This window comes from Mustela nivalis (assembly GCF_964662115.1).
Source record: "Mustela nivalis genome assembly, chromosome: 10".
Classification (NCBI taxonomy): Eukaryota; Metazoa; Chordata; class Mammalia; order Carnivora; family Mustelidae; genus Mustela; species Mustela nivalis.
The window spans coordinates 46,416,940-46,439,959 of record NC_139029.1 but is presented as its reverse complement, the minus strand read 5'-3'; the positions used below and the strand labels follow the sequence as shown (position 1 = coordinate 46,439,959).

The window sequence follows — 23,020 nt, the reverse complement described above, 5'->3', positions numbered from 1 at the left end:
AATATTTAATTATAAAGACACACTATAGCTTACAGTGTACCTAATTCATCCCTTTTAACCCCATACTGATGGTTATATAAACATTCACATTCATCTGAGGGACAGCAGCAATAGTAGGTTTTTGGGTTTTTTTGTTTGTGTTTTGTGTTCTTTTAGGGTCAGGAGGCTTTAGCTTCTCAACAACTTCCACCAGCTTTCCTCCTTAGTTCTTTGATCTGGACACTTGACATTTTCTCATTCTATGGAAAGGGATCTGCAAAAACAGTTTAGAACAAGCTGTTAGGTTTTCCTTTCTACCATATTGTGTTCCCTAAGAAATTTCTGTTTAGAAATTCTAGATTGTCTACTGAAAGTAGTAGTTTGGGTGCCTGGGTGGCTCAGTCGGTTAAGCCTTAGCCTTTGGTTCAGGTCACAATCCCAGAGTCCTGGCACAGAGTCCAGTATTGGAGTCCCTGCTCAGCAGGAAATCTGCTTCTCCCTCTGCCCCTCCCCCTGCTCGTGCTCTTTCCCACTTTTTTTCTCTCTTGGAAAAATAAAAAATCTTAAAAAAAAAAATAGCCAAAGTAGTAATATCTATCAAATATTGACCACTGCACTTAAAATATATACTTTAATACCAGTGGGTACCATGTATTTAAAACACTATTATTCAATAATTCAGAATAACCAGTAGCCTTATGCTGTACTCTCAAACAAGTCACAAATCATATATGCCTTCTTTCTATCACGTGTAAAACTCGATCTGGCATTATTCACTTCCTCAGAGATAGCTATTTGATGAAGAATAATGAAAATCTTGATCACTACAAGCTGATACTCAGCTGTGATTTGCTCAGCCTAGACAGCAGACCATTATTAGCTAAGAGTGAAAAACAAAATGTATCTGAAATGGGGTATTGTGAAGAATGGGTTTTGCATTCATGCAGACCTGGTCTAAGTCTTGGCTTCACTATCTACTGGCTTTGTGACCATCGATCATTTATTTAACTTCTTTGTGTGTCAGTTTATTATCTGTAAAAAATACAGATAATAGTATGTCCCTTACAGTGTTTTCTTTTCTTTCTTTCTTTCTTTCTTTTTTAGAGGATTAAATAAATAACATTGTCTGATCTGGTATGTCTGGCATTTAGTGGCTTGTTATTGTTGGTGATGGTGTTTTAAAGTATATTTCCTGGAGGATATTCTTTCTCATTCCTGTTCCATAGAGCCCCCTCCCAGAGACAGCACAAGGTTGGAGCCATAGTTATATTGAAATGGTTCTTTCTATTTATTTATTTATTTGATAGAGATCACAAGTAGGCAGAGAGGCAGGCAGAGAGAGAGAGAGGAGGAAGCAGGCTCCTCGCTGAGCAGAGAGTCCAATGCGGGACTCGACCCCAGGACCCTGAGATCATGACCCGAGCTGAAGGCAGAGGCCCAGCCCACTGAGCCACCCAAGTGCTCCAACTGAAATGGTTCTTAATGCCAGGTGCACTTTAGAATTACTTTGGCATTTTCTTTTCTTTTTTTTATCATGAAAGATTTTATTTATTCATTTGACAGACAGAGATCACAAGCAGGCAGAGAGGCAGGCAGAGAGAGAGGAAGGGAGGCAGGCTCCCCGCCATCAGAGAGCCCGATGTGGGGCTTGATCCCAGGACCCTGGGGTCATGGCCTGAGCTGAAGGCAGAGGCTTCAACCCACTGAGCCACCCAGGCGCCCCTACTCTGGCATTTTCAAACATAAAAATAGCCAACATCCCTTATGTCTATTGACATAAGGTCCAAGCTCAGCAGGTAATTCTAATGTGCAGCTGGGAGTGAGGGTCAGAGTGAGGGTCAGAGGAACCATGGATCTGAATTTGGATGATGTGATGGTTGACGTTATTTGTCAGTTTAATAGGACCATGGGATGCCCAGATATTTGATTAAACATTATTTCCTGGTGTGTCTATGAGGGTGTTTTGGATGAGATTAGACCTGCAGACTGAGGAAAGCAGATTGCCCTCCTAAAAGTGGGTGGGTATTATCCAATCTCTTGAGGGCCTGAACAGAACAAAAGGGCAGAGGGAGAATCTGATCTCTGCTGGACTGAGTGAGCTGGGACATTGTTTTTTCTTGCCCTTCTACTGGGACTTAACACCATCAGCTCTCCTGGTCCTCAGGCGAGAGTATGCCACCAGATTTCCTGAGTTTCCAGCTTGCAGAAAACAGATTGTGGAACTTCTCAGCCAATTCCTTACAATACATTGCTTTAAATACACATATACATCTGTGTGTGTGTGTGTGTGTGTGTGTGTCTTTATCTACATTTATATGTACTATTGGCTCTGCTTCTCTGAAGAACCCTAATACAGATAACATTCTTATGATCCTTGGTGCTCTCCAAATTTGAGAAAACAACCTATTCTTCTCTGTTAAGAAACATGAACCTCCATTTCCCTAAAAACACTAATTATAGTTGGGTATCACCCTAGACTCAGGCCCAAGGTGGAAGGATTTGGCCAAATATATTTGTATAAATATATGTACAGTATGCTGCGGAGTTATCTAGTGGGTAAGTATAAATTAAGTCATGTCTATATTCAGGGGCCACTCATGGATGTTTATATATTTGATATGGTGTATTAATACATTGTAGTCATTACTTTTTTGGTGCAAAATTTTTCCTATCTTAGGCCAGTAGAAAACCCTTCATGTTGGCTCTAGTATTATTTTAATATGACCTAATAGTCTTTAATAGCGCTTATCCAACGTTAACCACTATTACTATTAGCTATACTTCTTGGTACATGGATGGTAATATTCTTGAAAATGAAGGCTGTGATTAAAATAGAGTCTGAGAAACAGTGAAGTTTAAAACACCAAGTTTTTATACAAATGTCAAAGGGTTATGGCGAGAGTAAAATAATAAGGAAAGGCTTAAAAAGGGCACACATTGTTCTCTCATGCTACATTTACAGTCATAAAGGATTTTTTAAACTACTTCCTTACCAAGTCAATCACCTTTATAACAAAGTCAACATTGTATTTACTTCCTGTAGATTTTATAAGCTCCCAGAAGTTTCCTGGTAAGCCCCTGTATTAAAAAGAGCAGGTGATATCAAGGCCAAATGCATGTTCCTGACATAAATAGCAGGAAGTCTAAGAAGTGTTTGTTGTAAGAGGAGTAGGATTGAAGCATATGCTTGAATATCTATAAGCACAATATGTCCCACAGCACTATAGAGCACCTGTGTAGAACAGCTAAGCCATATGTTTCTGAAATCATACTTTAGAAATTACTATGTAGATGTCAAAAAGGAAAATGCACATTTGCACAGAAAATAAACATGTGTTTGCTATTAACATAACTCTTCATGGTTTCTTCAAATCTTTCTTAATTGTAACAAGTTTTTATCTTGTGTATACCAAAATGTCTTCTAAAATCATGGAAGTGTAACAAACTAAAAATCTTAGAAGCATATTGTCAAAAGAACGATATTAAAATTTCTATACAATATTGGACTTCAACCAGCATGTCTTTAATGCAACTCATGGAGTTAGTATTAAAAACTCCATGGGTCACAAAAGAACCAGCAGTCTATTAGCCTTTCGTATTTGTTTAGTCTCATGTGAAGAACCTTCTACTCTTTTTAGCCAAAGGCTTAATGTTATGTTAAGGTGGTCTGTGAGGTCTGTGTACAAGTTTAGGGTTAGAGTGGGCAGGAAAGGGACATTAAGAGAGATGAGGGAGATGTCTTCAGCCTGGTGTGTGTGGCTAGAATATATAACAGAATATATATAGAATATATGTAGAATATATATATATATATATATATATACACACATATATATATAATATAACAGATAAGAGATATACCTGGAATATATAACAGATGAGAGGAAGACTTAAAAGTTAGAATAGATGGAAATACTAAGTTTAAAAAGATCACACAGAAATGCAGGATTGTATTATTAGTATTTGACACTTGCTATCCCAGTGGTTCGATTTATGGTTATTCTAGAGCTATGATTTAATTTAACTGAAAGGATAATTTAATTGAAAGACTTCTTACAATGCATTTCCAAATTGAGGTCTTCTTTGAACCTATTTTTAATGGCTAGCTTAGACATTGATAATTAGTAACATTCATTTGTAAGACATTATTTGATAAAGCAGTGAATATAGTAAATTGATATAGTAAAGGAGTGAATAGCATTTTGTTTCTATAATTAGGTAAGACAACCAAATTTCATTTAATAGCCATTAATTTGCTGAGTAAACCTATTCACAGTTCACATGAAAGAAAACATTCATACAATTCCGGTCAAAACATTATGACCTCTTGGTTAATTAGGGTCCAAATTACTGGGGCGGTTCTACATGAGTACAATGAGATGCTCTGTACAAACCTTTGATGGAGTAAGTCTGGGATATGCTTCACAGCTCACCTCTCTCTTGGAGAGTCACAATGTACATAGCATATCAAAAGACTATTCTAAGATATTCTTTAAGAACAAAGCCTATTTAACTCACTGTTTTCCAAACTTAGTTGACCATGGCTCTTTCTTTTCCAAGGAAAACCTATCATTATTCTTGTAAAATATGTTGGCTTCCCTGTGCTCCCAGACTTCATTGGAATAGCAGCATGCCCAGTCCCAGTACAGCTTTGCCAGTCCCTAGCGGTGGGCTGGGGATACGCAATCTGGCTAGGGAGACCAAAGAAGTCACTAAGGGGCTGTTCCTTGATTGAAAAAAAAAAAAAAAAAAAGGTGGTGGCATAGAGAAAACTTATTATGCTTTGGATGCTGTTACCTGAAAAACAGGATGCCTCTAAAGGCTGTGGCATAGTGCAATCAGGAGTGACAAACCTGAGGTCAAAGGCTGGGGGAACAGAAGGATAAAAGAGCTTGTCTCTGGTGGGATGGTTGAATCCACAAGTCAACTTAATGACAGCTTGCCTCTATATTTCTTATAAAGGAAATAAATATCGTGCAAGTCACTATTAGGCAATCCTGGCATAGAAATGCTGCTGATTTCCTGTGAGATTGAGCATTCGGTGCATGGTTATGGGGAAATGACCCATGACGGGTTGTTCAGGGCTCAGACCACAGGGATGAATTTAGCTACAAGTCTTTCCCGATACAAGACTGAGCCTGTTGTTCTGATCATGGCGAAGTTGGCCTCATAGGGGTCAATGTAGCTCAAATAGTATAGGATATTAACAGTGAAGATCGATGATGCAGAGGTATGGAACCACCTTAAAATTCTGTTTTCCACAACAAAAGTTGATGTCTCACTTTAAGCTACGTGTTCATTGTGGGGTGCTCTGAGTCATCTTCACTCTGGAACCCAGGCTGAGGGAGAATCCCCATCTGGAACATTGCTAGTTGTTCTGTAACAGAAACAGAAAAGCTCTGGGGATTCACACACTGACAATCAAGGACTTGGTCCAGAAATAACACCCACCATCTCCCCACGGCTCATTAATCAGAACTGGTTACAAGATCCCACTTAACCACAAGGGGGCCAGAACAGGAAACAGAGAACACCCACCAACTGCTATCACTCACATCAGAATGGTTGCCACAGCGATAGAAGTTTCTAGTCAGAAAGTATGCCTGAGTACCTTGGACTCTTTCTGGGAGGTTTGTCTAAGGCCCAGGTTGGTGGCTAGAGCATTATAGGGCACTGGATTTGGCATTTGCCAAATGTTAGATAATGTATCAGAATTCTAGCCAAGCGGCCTCAAATTCAAGGCAGGATTCTAGCCCTAGGAGGAAGACTGGAGGCCCAGTGAGGCACTTAGCCTTGGTTTCTATTAGCTGAGTCCAGGGCGATAACCTTTCACGTGGCTTAACTTGAGACGGGACGTTCTGGGGCCAGGTAGGACAGGAGAGATGATTTTAAGTCAGAGGAGCAGGAAAGAGAATTTAACCAACCTGTGGTTGAAGGAAAGCCACAGAGAGTTTCAAAAGTCAAATTTGAAAGAAGTAGTGAGGCCAGAAATAAGAGAATAAGTAAACAAAGCCTGAGCTCAGGAGAATTGCAGGTGTAATGAAATGTAACATGAGGTGTGGACTTTGACGTAGGGCTTAGGAATAAAGCAGTGTGCCCACGTGGGAGGACTCAACATTTCTCTCGCTTTGTGATTAGCAAAGGATCATGGCACAGCGTTAAGGGGTCATGCTGGGTTTGACAAACATGTATTTATATTTTAGGGGAGAAGTCTATGATTTGGTGGGGCTCCAGGTGCCCAGGGGCTAATGGTAAAAAGATAAATTCCAGACCCACTGGCAGGAAGCTGGGGGTGGTCTGAACCGGATACATATGGCCTGCTCTGTCTTGGTTACCTCAGGGATGGAGCAGAGCTGAATCTAAAGGGAGAAGACGTTCAGTACCTAGAGCTCAGATCTCAGAAAGGCAGGGCTGGACATGTTTCCACTTGGCTCATTTCTGGATGAGTCTCTCCAGACATACCCATGTTACTGGCATCCTTGGGCCTCTTGAAGTGCCTATCAACTCTGATGCTCATTGGCACCTCGCTCGACATTGCTGTGAAATCTGTTCCTGGATATGTCTGTCCCCTCTCTCTCAAGCCTAATGCTGGCCCCTTCGTGCATCAACAGGGACTGTTCCAGATCTCCTGACATTGCAAAAGCTCAATAGCTGGCTGGGTTGTTGATGATGGAACACAGAAGATTTACTCCTAGAAACAGGAGATGATGTTGTCCACCTTGACCTGAAGCAATGCTTCTAGAAATCTGCTAACGCAGAAACGGACCGGTTCAGGAGAAAAACTGGCATTTGTGGTACTTCTTTTTTATGTGAGGCATGGTGCCGGGCACTTGGAAACATCATCCCATTTATTCCTCACATCAGCCACGAGGCAGATTTTCTTTCCTCCTACATTATAAGATAAGAAACAGAGACGCAGAGGTCAACCGGCTCGCGGGAGGTCACATACCACGTCCATTAGTAAGCAGGGGAGCTGTGATGTGAAGGACTCAGTGACTCCGTGGCTGGAGGCTTTCTCACTTTACCACTCTGCTTGCCAAGAGCAATAACACAGGACTTTGATCAACCAATGAGCATCAGAAGGGGCCTCCTGGATATTTATACATCTGCTACAGAAGGGAACCGTGGAGGAGAGAGCAATTAGCGAACTAATGAATCATCCTCTGTTGCGCAAATAAGCTAATTGAATTTATTTAGGAAGAAGCGGTGGAGTCCTGCTGCCTCTGTGTTGCAGTCACACAATCTCGGGCCAGTTGCTTAAACCCTCGGAGCTGTGGGTTTTGTCGCTGGAAGATGCGATCCCACTCCTTGCCAGGCCTCCCTCACCAGTTCATTACAAGGAGTTGCTGAGGTAAGGTATCGGCAATCAACATGAAAACAGTAAAGAAATAGGAGAGACATCCTCACTGGCTTTGTCTAAATATCAGACACACACCTTCCCCCTCAAATGTGTTAACATTGTCCGGCAGGCAGCCAGGATCCCCCCACACCCCGCTGCCCCCAATTTTTAATAAGAAAACACCTCTACTGAAGGCTTCGGGCAGGACATAAGTAAATAAAACTGAGGTCCTTAGAAACACTTATTTAAATATGTAATCTTTAAGTGATCTTCTGTGCAGAATGGACATTGACCGTAAGATTTTGGGTATGTTAATGATACATAACACCTGAATTGATTAGTGGTAGCATTTGTTTTTAAGTTACTTTTGTTTCATGACTTCATACAATTGTCGAATATTCAGAAGTACTGGATAAAACATCCTTTTAAAAAATGCACTTTTTCTTTTTAAGTTCTCCCTCTAGAAACTGGAAAAGTGCGGGGGGGGTTGCTTTTTATATTTGACTCCCTCCTATTACTGTCAACAGAAGTTAAGTGCATTTATGAAGACACAAGGCAGCACAAAGATTCCTCTGTGATTCATCAGAATGCCCATCTTAAGTATAATTACATTACACAGCCCCACTCAGTCGTTAGTTTCTTGTTTAGCGACAATGTCCTTCATTTTAAATCCTTTGATGGTAATTATCTGTAACTATGCCCTTGAATTTTGAAAGCATGCGTACTGTGGCCCTGCTGAACAATGGCTATTTCTAAACTAGGATGCAATTGGCTTCCCCTAAGGGACCGTACGGGAAATGGTCTGGAACAACACTGAAAATCTGCAAAAGGTTTCGGAGCTTGAACTACAATCCACAATGAAGGTGTGTGGTTATCCGTATGTGTGTGCAATAAAATCCTAAAAGCAACTTGTTAGGTATAAGGCATGATTTTCTTAATCCTTGAAGGACGGACCATGTCCAGCTTTCAAGTGTTTGGCTTCGCCTAAATGAAGGCATATGAACATGTATCACAGAGTGGCCCCAAAGTGAGGTACTTGTGAGGTATTTCTAGTTCTCCTAGTCTACTTTGTGCAGAAGAGTATCTTGTGTTTGTGCATTTGTTCATCCATCGAGCACCCAGCATGCTGGCACTGTTCAGGTGCAGAGGACACAGACCCTATGAGAGTCAGTGCGCCATGCAAGAGTTCACAGGCCAGTGACAGAGGGAACAAAGAAACAACCCCAAAGAACCTGATTAATCTCAGGCTTGGGAGAAACAGCGGATCATGTTAACATTTTAGCTTCCTCCCGGGGCACCTGGGTGGCTCAGTGGGTTAAAGCCTCTGTCTTCAGCTAAGGTCATGATCCCAAGGTCCTGGGATTGAGCCCTACATCGGGCTCTCTGCTCAGCAGGGAGCTTGCTTCCCCCTCTCTCTCTGCCTGCCTCTCTGCCTACTTGTGATCTATCTCTCTGTCAAATAAATAAATAAAATCTTAAAAAAAATTTTTTTTTAGCTTCCTCCCGACACCTGCTGATTTGGTCCTTCTTTCCAGGTGGGAGTTTCCAGGATGTGTCCTACTGTGTTTTCCCCGCTCCCTTTGGAACTTCCATCCATCTATCTCTCTACTCCCTGCCGCAACTGGCACCACATGCAGGATACTCCGAATATCAAGTCCGGCAAGCAGTCTGGGTCTCCCCAGGAGAGGGCATCCCATCTGGATGCCTCGTTTGGACCCCAGCAACCTGCGGCGTCGGGTCTGAGGGTTACGGCACCTCTACAACATGTCAGACTGTTCGGCCGTCCTGGTCTTGCATTCCCTGCCTTCTCTCTCCCTGCTTTTGTTCTCTTGGGCTCTTCTGAAAACCACATTTATGTTCTTCACATATGGCAAGGATTTTTGGTCAAAACTAAAAACCTATACAATGTGTTCCTTGGCAAAAGGATTCGTTAAGCCAGGCTGGCTTCAACTTGAAAGAAAAGCTTTCAGTAGGCAGCAAAACAAAACAAAAATCCCACAAACCACTCTGGCCACATTGTAATTCTTATTCATAAAAGCAAAACATACTTACCCTTCACATGTGTGCATTAAATAAAGCCCCCTTTCCCAGGTCAGGAAGGTGAGTGTTGGAGTCATTAAAATTTTTGTTCTCAAGCTACACGTGGTTCTAGAAATCCACATAGACACTTAACGTTTTTCTAACACGCTGGCTTTATAGTAGGGAACTGAATCATTTTCTTAGGAATTAACCCTCCGGCCAGATGGTCCAAAGAGAACCCTGTAGAAGTGGTTATCTGGGGACTGCTATTATCTACAGGGCACCATGCTAGGGACCTTACACGTAGGTTTCTCAGATTCCTTACCACTAGCCCAACAAGGTAGGTAGCAGGATTATCTCATCCATGGACAAGGAAACGGAGGCCTGGAGGTTAAGAATCTCGCCCAAGACCTTTCAGCCTTTCTAGCAGGCTCCTCATCACTGCTGAGATGCCAGAGGCTTCCTAGTGTTCCCATAATCTTTGCCTCATCTGGGTATGTTTTCCTTTTTCTATAAAGTGTTGGGAACCCAAGATCAGGTTTGAGGGGGACAAGCAACTGGCCTTGGAGCATGGGTCCCCCACAGCATGCGCCCTGGGACTAAAGAGTGAGTGCTGGGGGCAGAACTGCTCCCCAACGTCACAAGGGGGTGACCCCCAATGCTCTGCCCCAGGGCGATTCTGAAAGGGCGGACTCTGGACAAGCCGCTTCTCCGTGCCAAGCCTCACTTTCTCAGCTGGGGCGCGAGGTTCGTGCTGCCTGCCTTGCAGCCCTGGAGCAAGGACTGGAGAGAACACAGAGGAAAACAGCTAGTCATTCTTCATTCCCGCCCTCCGTGTTCCTGCCGTGGGCAGCTACTGCATTCACTCCTGCTTTGCCAGAGCAGGCCCAGGCCTGTCCCCGTGTCCGAGTCAGTGCTGATCAGCGTTAGCGGTTGGAGCTCGTCTGGCTGTGGTCCTGACCACCTGCCTGGATCCTGCTGTTCCGGACTTTTCCTCCAAGGTGCTGTGTCTGACTCCCCAGTCCTCCTCCATCATCCCCTCCTCTCCCTAAGCGCTGGCTGGTGTCTAGCTGAGTGAGCTGGGCTTTCTCCTGCTGCTAGAGTGGACATCCACTCCCACCTTTAACCTGGACCGTATCTAAGATGTCGATATCCTTTGGACACCATGGAATGCCATCGTAGAGCCGGCCTTTGCAACTGGGTGGGGTCGTCCTACTCAGTAACTTTTACTGTTCTTATTTTGAGCATCTTCTAGGTACCCGGCCCTGCAAAAGACAAATGTGGCCTAGGCAGCTGAGCTGAGTGCTTTATGCATATCATCTCATTGAAGTCTCACTGTCATCCTGCAGAGTAGGTACTGTTAATTCATTTTAAAAATGAGGGAACTGAGTCTTAGGAAGGGTAAGGGTCTTTCTCAAGTCACACAGCTAGTGAGAGGGAAAGGCAGCTCTGAGCCCCAAGCCAGGGCCCACAGCCCTTACACCATGCTGCCTTTCCCTCTACCTGTCAACCCTCTGCTGCCTCCTGCTTTTCTGGGTGTTGGATCTTCTTCCAGGCAGCAGGGACCCTCTTTTATGGGAGCGTCTCTTACAATGTACTCCGATGGATTCACTTATGTGTGTCTCTCTCATTAAAGGGGGACCTCTGGGCCCTGCTTTTAGATAATCCGTGTGCTCCAATGCTTTCCACAAGACCTGGAACAGAGTAAGTACTTTGAGATGTTTGCTGACTGACTCATAGTGATTCTTCCCTCTACTTGCTGAAGCCTATACGTCCTCTATCCAAACTCATCTGACTTCCGAAGGCTCTAGACTCAACATTAGTAGTTACTCGTGGGTCTGAGATGGCGTGTGAGTGTGTGTATATATATACATTATATGTCTGTGTGAGTTTATGCATGTATTATGGTGTCAACAAAGGAACTCTTTTTTGTTTTGTTTTGTTTTTTTTCCCAAATACTTGTCTACATCAAAAGCTTTTAGCCATTATGTTTCTTTAGTTTCCTTTAATCTGGAAACTTTCCACAACCTTTCTTTGTCTTTATTACACAGACATTTTTGAAGAATATAGTCCATTAAAAAATAGAATGCTGCCCATTGTGAATTTGTCTGATTTTTTTTTTTAAATGATTAGATTCATTAGATTGCATTCCTAGTCAGACTGTTGCTATGACCTCAGGCTCTCAGGCTCTCACATCTGGGGGCACGTGATATCCATCTACCCATCTGAAATTAATTTTGATGACCCAATCAAGATCCTGTCCCATTTCACCCCAATATAATTAATGTCATTTCTCCTCTTGTAACTAATAAACTATCTGTGAGGAGACATTTTAAGACCATGCACACACCCTGTGACTTGTCAAAATTCCCTCCTGGATCCGTTCACGACTCCTACCTGTACCTTTTTTTTTAATATGAGGATTGCAAGATGAGGAGTCTGTCATTAAATGCACTGTCTGATTCTAGTCTGGATCCTGTACAGGAAGGGAAAAACTGCCCTAAAGGACTTGGAGTTACTGACGAAACTGGAATACGAACAGAAAATTGAATCAAAGTACTCTATAGAAGTTAAGTCTGTGGAAATTCACTCTCAAACGACTCCAAAATTCATATATACAGACATGTGTGCATACATGTGTGCACATGCATACACATGTGCAGAGAGAATGTACACACGATAAAGCAAATGGGGTGAAATGTAAAAGGCAGTTGCATGGGTGTTTCTAGTATCATCCCTACTCTTGCCACCTTCTTGTAAGTCTGGAATTATTTCCAAAATAAGAGGTTGAGAATAAGCTTTTGGACACCTACAAAATAAGCATTAGATGGCCTACCTACAGCCATGCAAGTCTTTCATTCAATGGCTGACACTCAGCCACCAAGTACGAGCTTCACCTGGACTGACTGAGCCCCAAGGTCTAGCGGCACAGGAGACCCTGGGACCCTGTGTGAAACTTGTGTCTTTCTGGTGGTTTCTGCAGAAACTGCCAGCTATATAATGGTGGTACTTTGAAATGGAAGACTCTAGTTCTGGTTGTACACGTCTTGGTTGTCTTTATTAAAAGACAATACAGAAATGATAAAGCGATACCTAAAGGATCTCGAATGTAAGATGAGAAGACAGAGGTCCCCGAAGGACCTTCTGGCACCGACACCTGCAAGGTCTCTTCAGTCTCCTTTCATGATCGCTACGTATTCCTTCTGGTGCTCAACCAACTTCAGGAAGACTTGGTATTTCTTGTCATAGTATCTGTGGGAGAAAATTGAGTATGCTGAATGGTCTCAGACCAAACCGTAATGCAGCTTCCCCTTATATTCAGAAGAACAAGGATGTAGCTCTTGGGTTGTACAGACATTTCCAATTTTCTGAATGCTGAGAGCATCCCGAGCCATGGATCCTCATGACTCACAGCTGTTATCTGCAACCTACACGGGCTGTTATTATCCTCATTGTAGAAATAAAGACATTTGCTCAGACAGGCATACTGAGAGAGTAGCTCAACACTGGCCAGGCTGGAATGCAAACTGAGGTCAGTCTGACTTCATAGCTTCTGCCATGACATACTAAAAGGGCCCAGGCTCAACACAGGCCCTTTCTCACTGCCAGCTTCAATAAGTATTTCATATATGAGTAGCCCAGGTTTGATGACTGGTTTAGAAACCACAGGCTGACCAGGGATAAGAATGAACATTTTCATCACCCTTTGTGGATTCTACACCTGTTTCCTTTGTAATCCACAGCAATGTTTCCTTTGCAGACACCTTTATCTGGGAGTAAAACCCCGTGAAAATGTCCCTGATGTTTTCCCTCTAGATGTGCCTTGTGGTCCAGGCACCCCAGAGTGGACCCTGCCCTCCCTCTACTCTTTGTCTGGGTCCCGGTAGACCTGTCATCCCTGAACCTGTTTGAATGAGATATTGGCCCTGAGACAGAGGGCACAGCAGCCTGATTCTGAAAGGGATAATAGCAGCTAGAATAAGTTATAAGTGAACACTTGCACCTTTGTCCTTACTCCTCTTAGGCTGGGGGAGCTGACGTAGGGTGAGGATTGATGATGCCAGTTGAGCATGTCTCAGCAGATTCTGGAATGGTCTGGAAAGAAGTCCTCAGGAAGGAGTTTTGATGTAAGCTTGTGAATCAGAAGAAAGAGACTGCAAAAGCAACCCTGGGTATACACGGGGACTTCTTATAACATGCAAAGCTAAGTAGATTAATATGAGATCTACCCAAACCATTCTTACGAGCTGTAATGGGGCCAAATACAGTGTCAAGAGGTGAACTCTGAAGCCTGGGTTGAATCTCAGTTTGACGAATACTAGCTGTGTGACACTGGGTACACTACTTAAACCATCGGTGTCCAAATTTCCTTATATACATGTGGATGAGAGTAATTATAGGAGCTATCTCAGCAGAGCGGTTATGTGAATTAAATGAGGTAATGCAAGAAAAGTACTTCAAACAGTGCCTGGATCTTAGTGAGTGTTATCAGTACTAGTTACCGTCACTACTTTTTTTTTAAAAAAATTCATATTCCAACAATATCATCAATCTTGTGGTAAATAATTTCTACTAAAAGCTGCTCTATGAGCCTTGAAATTTATTAATCCTAGAATGATTTGAGGGACAGAAATTTTATCCTTCTAATGACACTCTATGATGGTTTAACATTAAGTACTTCTTACATTATATGAGATGGATTTTGGGTTGTTTCTGGTTATTGAGTCTTGAGAATACTCTGTATATCCTACGTATTAAGTCTTTGTCAGATATATGATAAACAAATATTTTCTCTAATTCTGTAGATGACACTATCTGTTGATAGTGCTTTTTAAAGCACATTTTTTTCCCCAGGGCACTTTCAAGTGGCTACTGTGAGTGCACAGATAAATTCGGCCAGACATAAGGCTGAGATTTGGGATCTTCCTAAAAAGCACATTGAACCATGGTCACCAGATTATGCTCTCTGCGATCCTGAATTTTAACATCCACTGCATCCCCTTGCTTCCAAATTCTCCTCACACTCTGTCAGTGGATTCTGTATGGCACAGACCTAAGCCAGTGTCTCATACAGAGAGTAATGTGATTTGAGGTAACGAGATGCTGAAGAGAGTCATTCTGAAGGAAATGCCATCATTCTACTGGCAAACCTTGGGGCTGCCTGTAGATGGTGCCAGAGTACCACGTGTACTACCTCCACAGAAGAGAGCTCCCAGCGGACTGAGAAGCTAAAGATTCTTTTCAAGAGAACATGTGGATTTACTGAAGGAACTTATAAATAGACATCCCTCAAATGTCTTGGGAGGGTCAGCAAAGAGATGGAGAAGAATAATCTGTTTCTACAAAAGAAGGAAGCTGCTAGGCTAGGTTCCCAAGGCCATTGGGAGCTCAGACCTCTCCATGTTCCTGACTTGAGTTTCCCCCAGGTAATGGCCTGCTTCTCTAACCCCTATATCTAGAGGGTTTTACATTCAAAGGGTTAACAATCCAACTCCACTTGGAGACCTTCTTTCAGAAAAGGAAAAGAAATTGGATTGCTTTTTCATGGACATTTCCAACTCTGTTAAATACCAATCATGCTTTGGTGGGATCAATACCTTTGCTGTTACAGAAGGTGGAATTTGTTTTTATGCTTAACTTCAAATACAACTGTAAAGTCACTTGCACGACTGTTCTCCATTTTTATTTAAAAAAAAATTTTTTTTTAAGGATTTTATTTTTTAAGTGATCTCTATGCCCAGTGTGGGGCTCAAACTCATGACCCCGAGATGAAGTCACATGTTTTTTAGACTGAGCCAGACAGGCACCCCTACCTTTCCATTTTTTAAACTCACTACTTATGGCTTAACACAGGTCTTTTTCATCTGTCACTAGATTATTGCAAAAGCCTTCCATGTGGCCTCTCCTTTCCTCTGTGGGCCTTCTAATCCATCCTCTCAGAGGGATGGTTCTAAAATCTGCCTCTGAACAGGTCTATCACTATGTAAAGCTCAGTATCCCCAATCTGCCCACAAGGTGAGGTCTGAGGTCTTCAGGAAGGCCTCAGAGAGTTCCTTATGAGATGACCCCCTCCCATAACTCCTCCCCAGTGTTTTACCTCCTGCCTACCCCCATCTCATACTTTGTATTTCAGAATTCTGAACTGTTTATAGTTATCTGAACATGGCATGCTGTTCTCACCTTTATAACTTAGCATATGCTATTCCTTCCAGTGAGCACGTCCTCCCCATCTCTTTTAAGCATTAAAGTCAGTGAGACTTCATCTCCTCCCAAAAGTTTTCTCTCATATGGTCACACTGCTTTCTTCCTTGAGCTACTCTGTTACCTGGTAATACTTCTATTGTAGAACTTATCCTTTCCTTCTGAAATGATCTACGTGCACACATAAGATTATGTCTCAGTCTCCTGTAAGCCCTGCTTATAGGCAAATTAGCATAATGCTGTGAATATAGCAGGAGCTCAAAAAATTAGTATTTTGTGGATTAGGGTTGAAATACTGATCAAGGGGCGCCTGGGTGGCTCAGTGGGACCTCTGCCTTCGACTCAGGTCATGATCTCAGGGTCCTGGGATCAAGCCCCACATCGGGCTCTCCGCTCAGCAGGGAGCCTGCTTCCTCCTCTCTCTCTGCCTGCCTCGCTGCCTACTTGTGATCTCTGTCTGTCAAATAAATAAATAAATAAACTCTCAAAAAAAAAAAAAAAAAAAAAGAAATACTGATCAAGGTCATGTTAAGTCCTCAGTGCCAAGTGATGCAAAGGGCAGAAGAACAGACAGATGTTACTGTGTCCTTTGGTGGAACCTATAAGCGATCCCCATTTCAGAACAGAAGCTCAGATGTACTGCTAATGACCTCTAGGGGAAAGAACCCTGGCCTGGGAGTTCAGAAGTCTGTATTTGACCCCCAGGTCTGGCCCTACCTAGCTCTGTGACATTAGGTAACAAAGTGACGTCACCTCTCTGGGACTTGGTTGTATCAGCTATTAAATGAAAGAACTGGATTCATGGCCCCCAAGGTTTATTCTAGCTCTCCAGTTACATGTCTTTGTCCTCATTCCTCAGCACGGTGCATATAAAAATATAAGCTTACCTTTTATCCTCAAGTCTGGGAAACACGACCTTCCCAACTTTGCTCATTCTTGCCATTGCCTCCTGTCGAATGGAAAACAGAACACAAAGAGCTGAATTGGAAAGTTAAGATCAAAGCAAGAACATTCTAGTTAGAATTCCCTCTCCCTTAAGATATTTAGTGAGTCCATTTTTTTTTTCAACTTACTCTCTTTGATAGTAAGAATAAAACCCAATGAACATTAAAAGTTACACCTATGACCACACAGCCTGGGCTTAATAAATGATTCAGTCTTGAGGGCTCCGGGGCCTAACCAACCTCAACAGCAAGACACTTTTGTGACCACCTGCAGGGAGTAGGGAGAGGAACTTACTTAAGTCTTCTTGTTACCTGGGCATGAGGGCTTCAGAAGGCAACATAATTAGCCACTAAGTGCATTGTTTACTTAAACTCAAGGTAACTACAACTGAATGGAAGATGGAACCCACTTTGCACCTGCTCTCTAGGATAACATCCTTAAGACCTCTTCTGTCAACATTTAAGTTCTTTTTCCTCAAACTATGAGCACAGATGTGAGGCCTCTGGGCTGAGTCTGATTTACTTGTCTTTACAATGGGGCAATGGAGCAGACAGCGAATGGCAGCATCTGGGTGGATGTGGCTGGTGTGTGTGGCACTGAGATCAGCCACAGTTATCATTATTAGAAGGCTCCATTATCAGAAGGAGAGGGTTAGGTTTCCTTGGGCAGTCTCCTCAAGCCAGTAAAGCAATGGAAAAGTTAGGGGGAATGGAGTGGCCTCAAACTTTGGAGTCCGAAAGACTTGCCTAGGGAGAGGGCAGGCAGTGGGGAGCCACAGCAGGCCCACCTAGGAACCGTTATGGAGCCCTAATTGTTAAGGGTATAGTTATCCAGGGTTCACATAGGTATGACCTCTCATTATATTTATTAATTACTCAATATGTACCAGACATTAGGTTAGATTTGCAGAAGACATACCCTTTGTCCTGGGGAAGCTTACATAGTAGCTAGGGAAGGAGTAATTTATACATTATTTATATAAATTTATTTATATTTACATAAATGTACACATTCTGTTTATTATTTACAACTGATTCCCCTCTGGTATGCCCAGAATTTACTGGTTTACGTGTTCCTTCTCTCTCACTCCCTGCCCTCCCCAGAATGGAAGCTACTTGGGGCCAGGCACTCTGTCTACTTATTGCTTACCCAACATCTAGAATCTCCATAAAATAAACCAAGCCCCTTGTATGTGTCAAGAGCAGCACTGAACAGAAAACAGAGATGAAGACGGCATGGGTCCCTTCACCATAGGGCTCACCACAGAGTGGAAGAGACATTTACTGTGATCAGAATAGAGGGTGATAAACTTTGCTTTGTTAGAAATAGATAAATTTCTTTTCAGTAGTTATTCAAGGGTTAGGAAACTTGGTATCGTCTCATGGGCTAATCACTTATCCATACTGCCGCTCTGGCGAGGATGCTCTACCAACTTTTCCCCAAGGATGGCATGAACATTCTGAATGAGTTCTCTGGTTTCCCAGCCCTCAACGGATTTAAAAGTGCTGACTAGGAAATCAAAGATGCTGACGTTAGCAAGCACAGTGACAACAGAAAGAAACAGCAGTTTTAAGAAAGGAGGAGATTTTCTAAATTATGAAAAACTACTGGAAAGGAAACCAAGGTTAAAAGAGCTGGAAAAGGACAATCTGGGGCCATTTTGTGGAGGGATAAACAGCCAAACACATCTTGAGGTTGCTGCCGTTCCAACTCACAAGGATATTTGAAGAGCTCTGCTCATCCTGTATTTTCCTTCACAGACTTAAATTTTGATTCCCTTAAAATAAGCCTCACTCCATCTTGTGGAGATGGGCTCAGCAATGCCCAGCACTAACTCTGCCCCTCGTTCTCTTGTCCTGTCCTTGCTTTTTTTTTTTTCTGAGTAGCACTCTGCAGGGTTTCCAGAATGGTTCTGACTCTTCTCACTCCTTGGAATCCTGCAAATGGCCTTGGGAAATACTCCTCTGGGTTGAGCTTACGCCTCAGCCTTGAGACGACATTCCAGGACTGCCTTCCAGGGTGGGACCCAGGAAACTTGTCTCATAGAAGGTGCTCCACACACGCCCCTTCCCTTCCCGCTGAAACAGATGTGTGGACACATGGAAGATGGTAAGGCTTTCTTCCTTTCTTCACATTACCTTTCCTGTTTTTAAAATAAATTACTGAGAAACAAATAAAGGCACTAGAGATTTCAAAGGTTTAAAAGGAGCTTCTTTTGTTCGCTTAAAAAAAAAGCACAGATTTAAACATTAAACTTAGCTCAGGTATTGACTCCACTGAGGAGGCTTTTTCTGACTCATCCCTGCTGCCTGCCTCCCACAAAGACTGAATTATTTGCTCCCACAGCAACTCGTGCTATGCCATCTATCCTAGCGTTTATGACATGGCACCACAATTTTTTGTTAGCACACCAGCCTCCCCAGCTAGACTGCGAGCTCCTTAAGACGGGAACTGTTATAATTATTTCCACTGCCAAACTCAGCATCTGGTATATCATGTGCACTCAGGGAAAGACTACGGGATGAATGAACTTCAGGGTCATACACGTGACAGAATGCTAAAATGGAAGTTTTGGCTGAGATCTAAAGTTGACAGATATAAGATACCAAAGCGAGCTGGAAAACAGACCACCCTGAAGAATTTGTAAAAAGGGTGGTTGAGGACCCATTAATCAACTCTTAAACCTTTTATCCACATGGAAGGACAGAAAAAGAGATTTTTTTGTCTTCCTTTCTTTTTTTTTTTTTTTTGAGCTAATTGTTGGCTTATTGTGCGTCAAGCTTACTTCCAGGGGAGGGTTGAGAGGAGCCTCCCCCTTCACAAGTCAAGAGAGCAGGGCTTCACTGAGGACAACAGGGAACGAATCTGCTGTATCCCTGAGGTTGTGGGACACTGTGGACTGAGTGGGATTCCCGTGTGGAGGAGAAGGGCTGGCGGCAGCTTCAGTGTGGAAGTGACGGAGCCAGCACTGGAATCAGCCAGCAGTGCCAAAGTCTATCAGACTCCAAAAGGCATGGCTGGTCCCCATGGACCCTAGGTGCCCCACATGTGGGAGAACTGTCATGGACTGTCTCAGACACTGTCTAATATGGCTACCGCATGAGGCAGAGGGAGTCTGCATGAAGAAGCTTGAGTTGACCTACTCAGTGTCTTAGGAAGGAAGAGAAGAATAAATAGTCTACTAGAGTAGCATTAACAAGGACAAGATACTGTATGTGGGAGATTTCCAAAAGTAGAGGATTTCCAGAAAAATCTTTGATGGAGCCTAGTTACAAACACATAGTAGGCAAAAAGAACTAATCAGATAAGAACTTTTTAGACCTCTGACCTCTCTTCCCATACGCCCTCCAACTACCTCAAGGAATAAGAAAAAAGTGAGTCTGCTAGAGAGGCTCTGTGTGGGGAGGAGAAGACTAATCCCAGCTTTGTCCTCTCATGTGCAGCAGACCCCAGCTGGGGAGTGGGGAGAAGCCTCGTCTTTAGAAGAAAATTCATGTGATGATTATTATATATTCCTTGATCATCACATTTCTGAATTTGGGCCATGTCTTACAGCTTAAAAAGGCCCTAAAACTTGTGCTACCTAAGAATGACTTTGTACTTGATCTAAGAAAGCAATGTAACTACAAGCATTTTTAACCAGGGCAGAGAAAAACTTGTTCTACTGCACAACAGGGAGGGGACGGTGGGAGTCATAAACACAGTCGTTTCTCACTTCTATCTCAAGAACCGTGTTTGTCCTAAACACAAGTTATATGTGCACAATAAATACTGGATGAAAATACATTGGAACGTTAACAGGTTCAAGAGCATGGGTGGTAACTTTTTTTTCTCTTTTTTGTCTTTTCTAAATATTCTGCAGTGGCAAATGTGGATCTGATAATTTAAGGATAATAAAAAATACTGCATTCTAAAAAACAAATATATATATATAATGCTTCTATAGTCACTCAAAACGACTCGTGTTCCTTTCGTATCCTGGGAGGCAGAGCTCATCACTGGTCCTGGACCCGATATAGAGGGTGCCCAGGGAGTCACTGCTGTCATCAGACACAGCATTGCTGGCTTTTTAAATTTCTCCAGATCACTAACATAAAGCCAAAACCTCAGGAACCCGCCGGCTGCAATAAATCTGGAAATTACCACAGCATAACAATATGAATTTATTATGGGAATGCTGACACGTGCTAAATATAGTCACCCCCCCACAATATATTTCTGTTCAGAAGGGTTTGTTTGAAGTTGGCCTCAAAATTCATACTTTTTGTCAGCAGGCAGGGGCTGGACAATCTTAATTTGCAGCACGCTACCCTCTTTGTGTGAGAGTCTAGACAGCACAATGAATACAGTGACTTTTCTCTTTCCTTTTTGCCCACACAATGAAAGCTTTTTACAAACAAAATATTTTGTAAAATCGCATTTTAATCACTTCTTTTCTTTCTCTCTATAAGGCAGCGCTATAAATAAACCATGAAAGTTCACATTTGATCGTCACTTCTGAAAGCAAGTGAAGGGTTTCTGTAGGAAAAAATAGGGGCCCTGTACCATGGTCATGAAAGATCGCATTCATGGGGTTTGACCCTGCCCTGCTGTGTCAAGGCCGCACTACCACTCTGCAGGCCACAGCACCAGCAATCCCCAGGCCTGCGTGGGCCTGGGAGACACCCAGTTCTCATGTGTTACAGCCTGGCCTGGGAGCTAGCAAAGGGCTTGAAGCCTACACTGGGTGAGTTACCCAGGGAAATTAGGTTAAGGGAAGAAAGGGGCTCTTCAACACCCACAGAGAGGATGGGGATCCCCTGAGTGGCAGACACACTAATATTGGTAATGTGAGGAATGGGGGATCTGGTACCTTCTGCACTAGCCAGGGGAAGTGAAACAACCACCTCAAGAATTTGGGAAGGCCATCAGGTAGCCTAGACCTAAGCACCAAAGGCCACAGCAAGTTTGGCAGTTTCCATAGTCACAGTCTACAGGGAAGAATGATTGGGACCTAGCCTGGTGGGAGCTATACTGTGCGTTCCCCAAAGGCAAGAACTTTGTTACTGCAGGTGTCAAGCCTAGCTTGGTCCTCGTACTCACAGGTGCCTGGTTAATGTTTGCCGAGTCGCTGAATGAAAGGGTGAGGACTTTCATCACGGAGGCAATGTAAGATCATGTAAGCCAGTGTTTCTGAAACAGCGTATGCACTCCAGGGAATGCACAGGAGGACCCATTAGGATTCCAGGAGAAAATACTAAGAGTATCATATGATTTCTAGTCTCAAGAAATTAGTTAAGCTTTACCAGCATTGAGTACGCAGATCATCACCAGACTGGTCAGTTGGTCCACACACTGGGTAGACATGAGGCACGCAAGAAGTGTGAGGCTTCTTAAAAGCAGCACGGGATCTCTACACCATGCAGGGCAAGAGAGCACGGTGACTGCCCGTGTTCCCAGCATCCAGAGACATGTCCATGTTGTCACTTACACATTCCAGGCTACTGGATTTACAGGTATTACATAGTTTCATTTATATTAACCTTCACAAAATGGACAAGCAGATGAAAAAGATTTAGTCAGTGGATTAAAGGTAACAGTGATCATTCAGATCCAAGTAAATTAAAAAACAGTGACACTTTTACTTGGTACTAACTCTTCATATTACAATACAACAGCAATGAAGACCTGGTCAGATAAGACAAGAACTGGGAAGAAATCAAAATGATCTAGAATACCATCTGAGATATAAGTACACAGGCACATGCACAATCATTCGGAAGTCATCAAAAAACTAAAAAAAATCATTAGAAACTCATCTGGCCATAGATATATAATAGACCTTGATGTACTGCATAGTGTTAGTATGAAAGTAAAGTAATAGGCAAGAATTGGAAATATTTTATTGCAGCTGTACTTCATCTGTCTTACAGTGCACGGAATCTACCATTACAGTAGAACACAACTATGCCTTTCCATCAACAAGTTTCCATGTATTGAAGATCCAAGCTTGAACGTTTTTTGACTGATTGAAAAAGTGTGCTGTCCATTGACTTAGCAGCCAACTCCAATGGCCATTGCTATGTTACTGATTCAAACCAACATTTCCCACGTACTTTCTACTCTTATGCTGTGCATGGTGCTAATGGCTTTATGTATGTGACCTTTTAAAGCCCCAACATGACTTTATGACATCGATATCATCATCTATCCCCAATTTATGAATCAAGGAAGGGAACACAGTACAAAAAGCCATAAAGCCATTTGTCCAAAGCCATAGAGCCAATATGCAGTGAACCAGAATTCCAGTCCAATTCTGAGTCCAGGCCATTGCTTAGTCCCACACACAGACTCGATGCTCCTGTCCTCCCTGTAATACAGAAAGCTTGGCCCTTGAGTGAGTCCCCTAAGCTTGAGTTCAAATCCTACTTCTGCTGCTTATTACTTGTGCGAATTTCCCGGGTGAAAAGTGTGTGTGTGTGTGTGTTTGTATATGTGTGCACAATAAGCCAGTACACAGTCCACAGCACCTTTTTCCAGAGATGCTGACACATAGTT

The 23,020-nt window shown here is 42.8% G+C and overlaps 1 protein-coding gene and 1 long non-coding RNA gene across 23 annotated transcripts in view; one reads left to right on the top strand and one right to left on the bottom strand.

Annotated features, from left to right (window-relative positions):
* LOC309842856 overlaps nucleotides 1-12,053 on the top strand; it is a 42,647-nt gene extending 30,594 nt beyond the window's left edge. For 3 of the 4 annotated variants that reach the window (XR_014299797.1, XR_014299798.1, XR_014299800.1), the window contains exons 4-6: nucleotides 7,177-7,330; nucleotides 8,080-8,181; nucleotides 8,854-12,053. This is a non-coding gene — a long non-coding RNA (uncharacterized lncRNA). Of the gene's footprint in view, nucleotides 1-6,590; nucleotides 7,331-8,079; nucleotides 8,182-8,853 lie in introns of all 4 variants that reach the window. The other variant, XR_014299799.1, reaches the window with a different exon arrangement.
* Nucleotides 12,054-12,370: 317 nt separating this feature from the next.
* The window catches only part of FGGY (FGGY carbohydrate kinase domain containing), a 399,594-nt gene continuing 388,944 nt past the window's right edge, over nucleotides 12,371-23,020 (bottom strand). For all 19 annotated transcript variants that reach the window (XM_082687728.1, XM_082687710.1, XM_082687717.1 and 16 more), the window contains 2 exons: nucleotides 16,426-16,487; nucleotides 12,371-12,589 (listed from right to left, as the gene is read on the bottom strand). In XM_082687728.1, coding sequence (XP_082543854.1) covers nucleotides 12,508-12,589; nucleotides 16,426-16,487 — 144 coding nt within the window. In that variant the 3' untranslated portion in view covers nucleotides 12,371-12,507. The remainder of the gene's footprint in view (nucleotides 12,590-16,425; nucleotides 16,488-23,020) is intronic.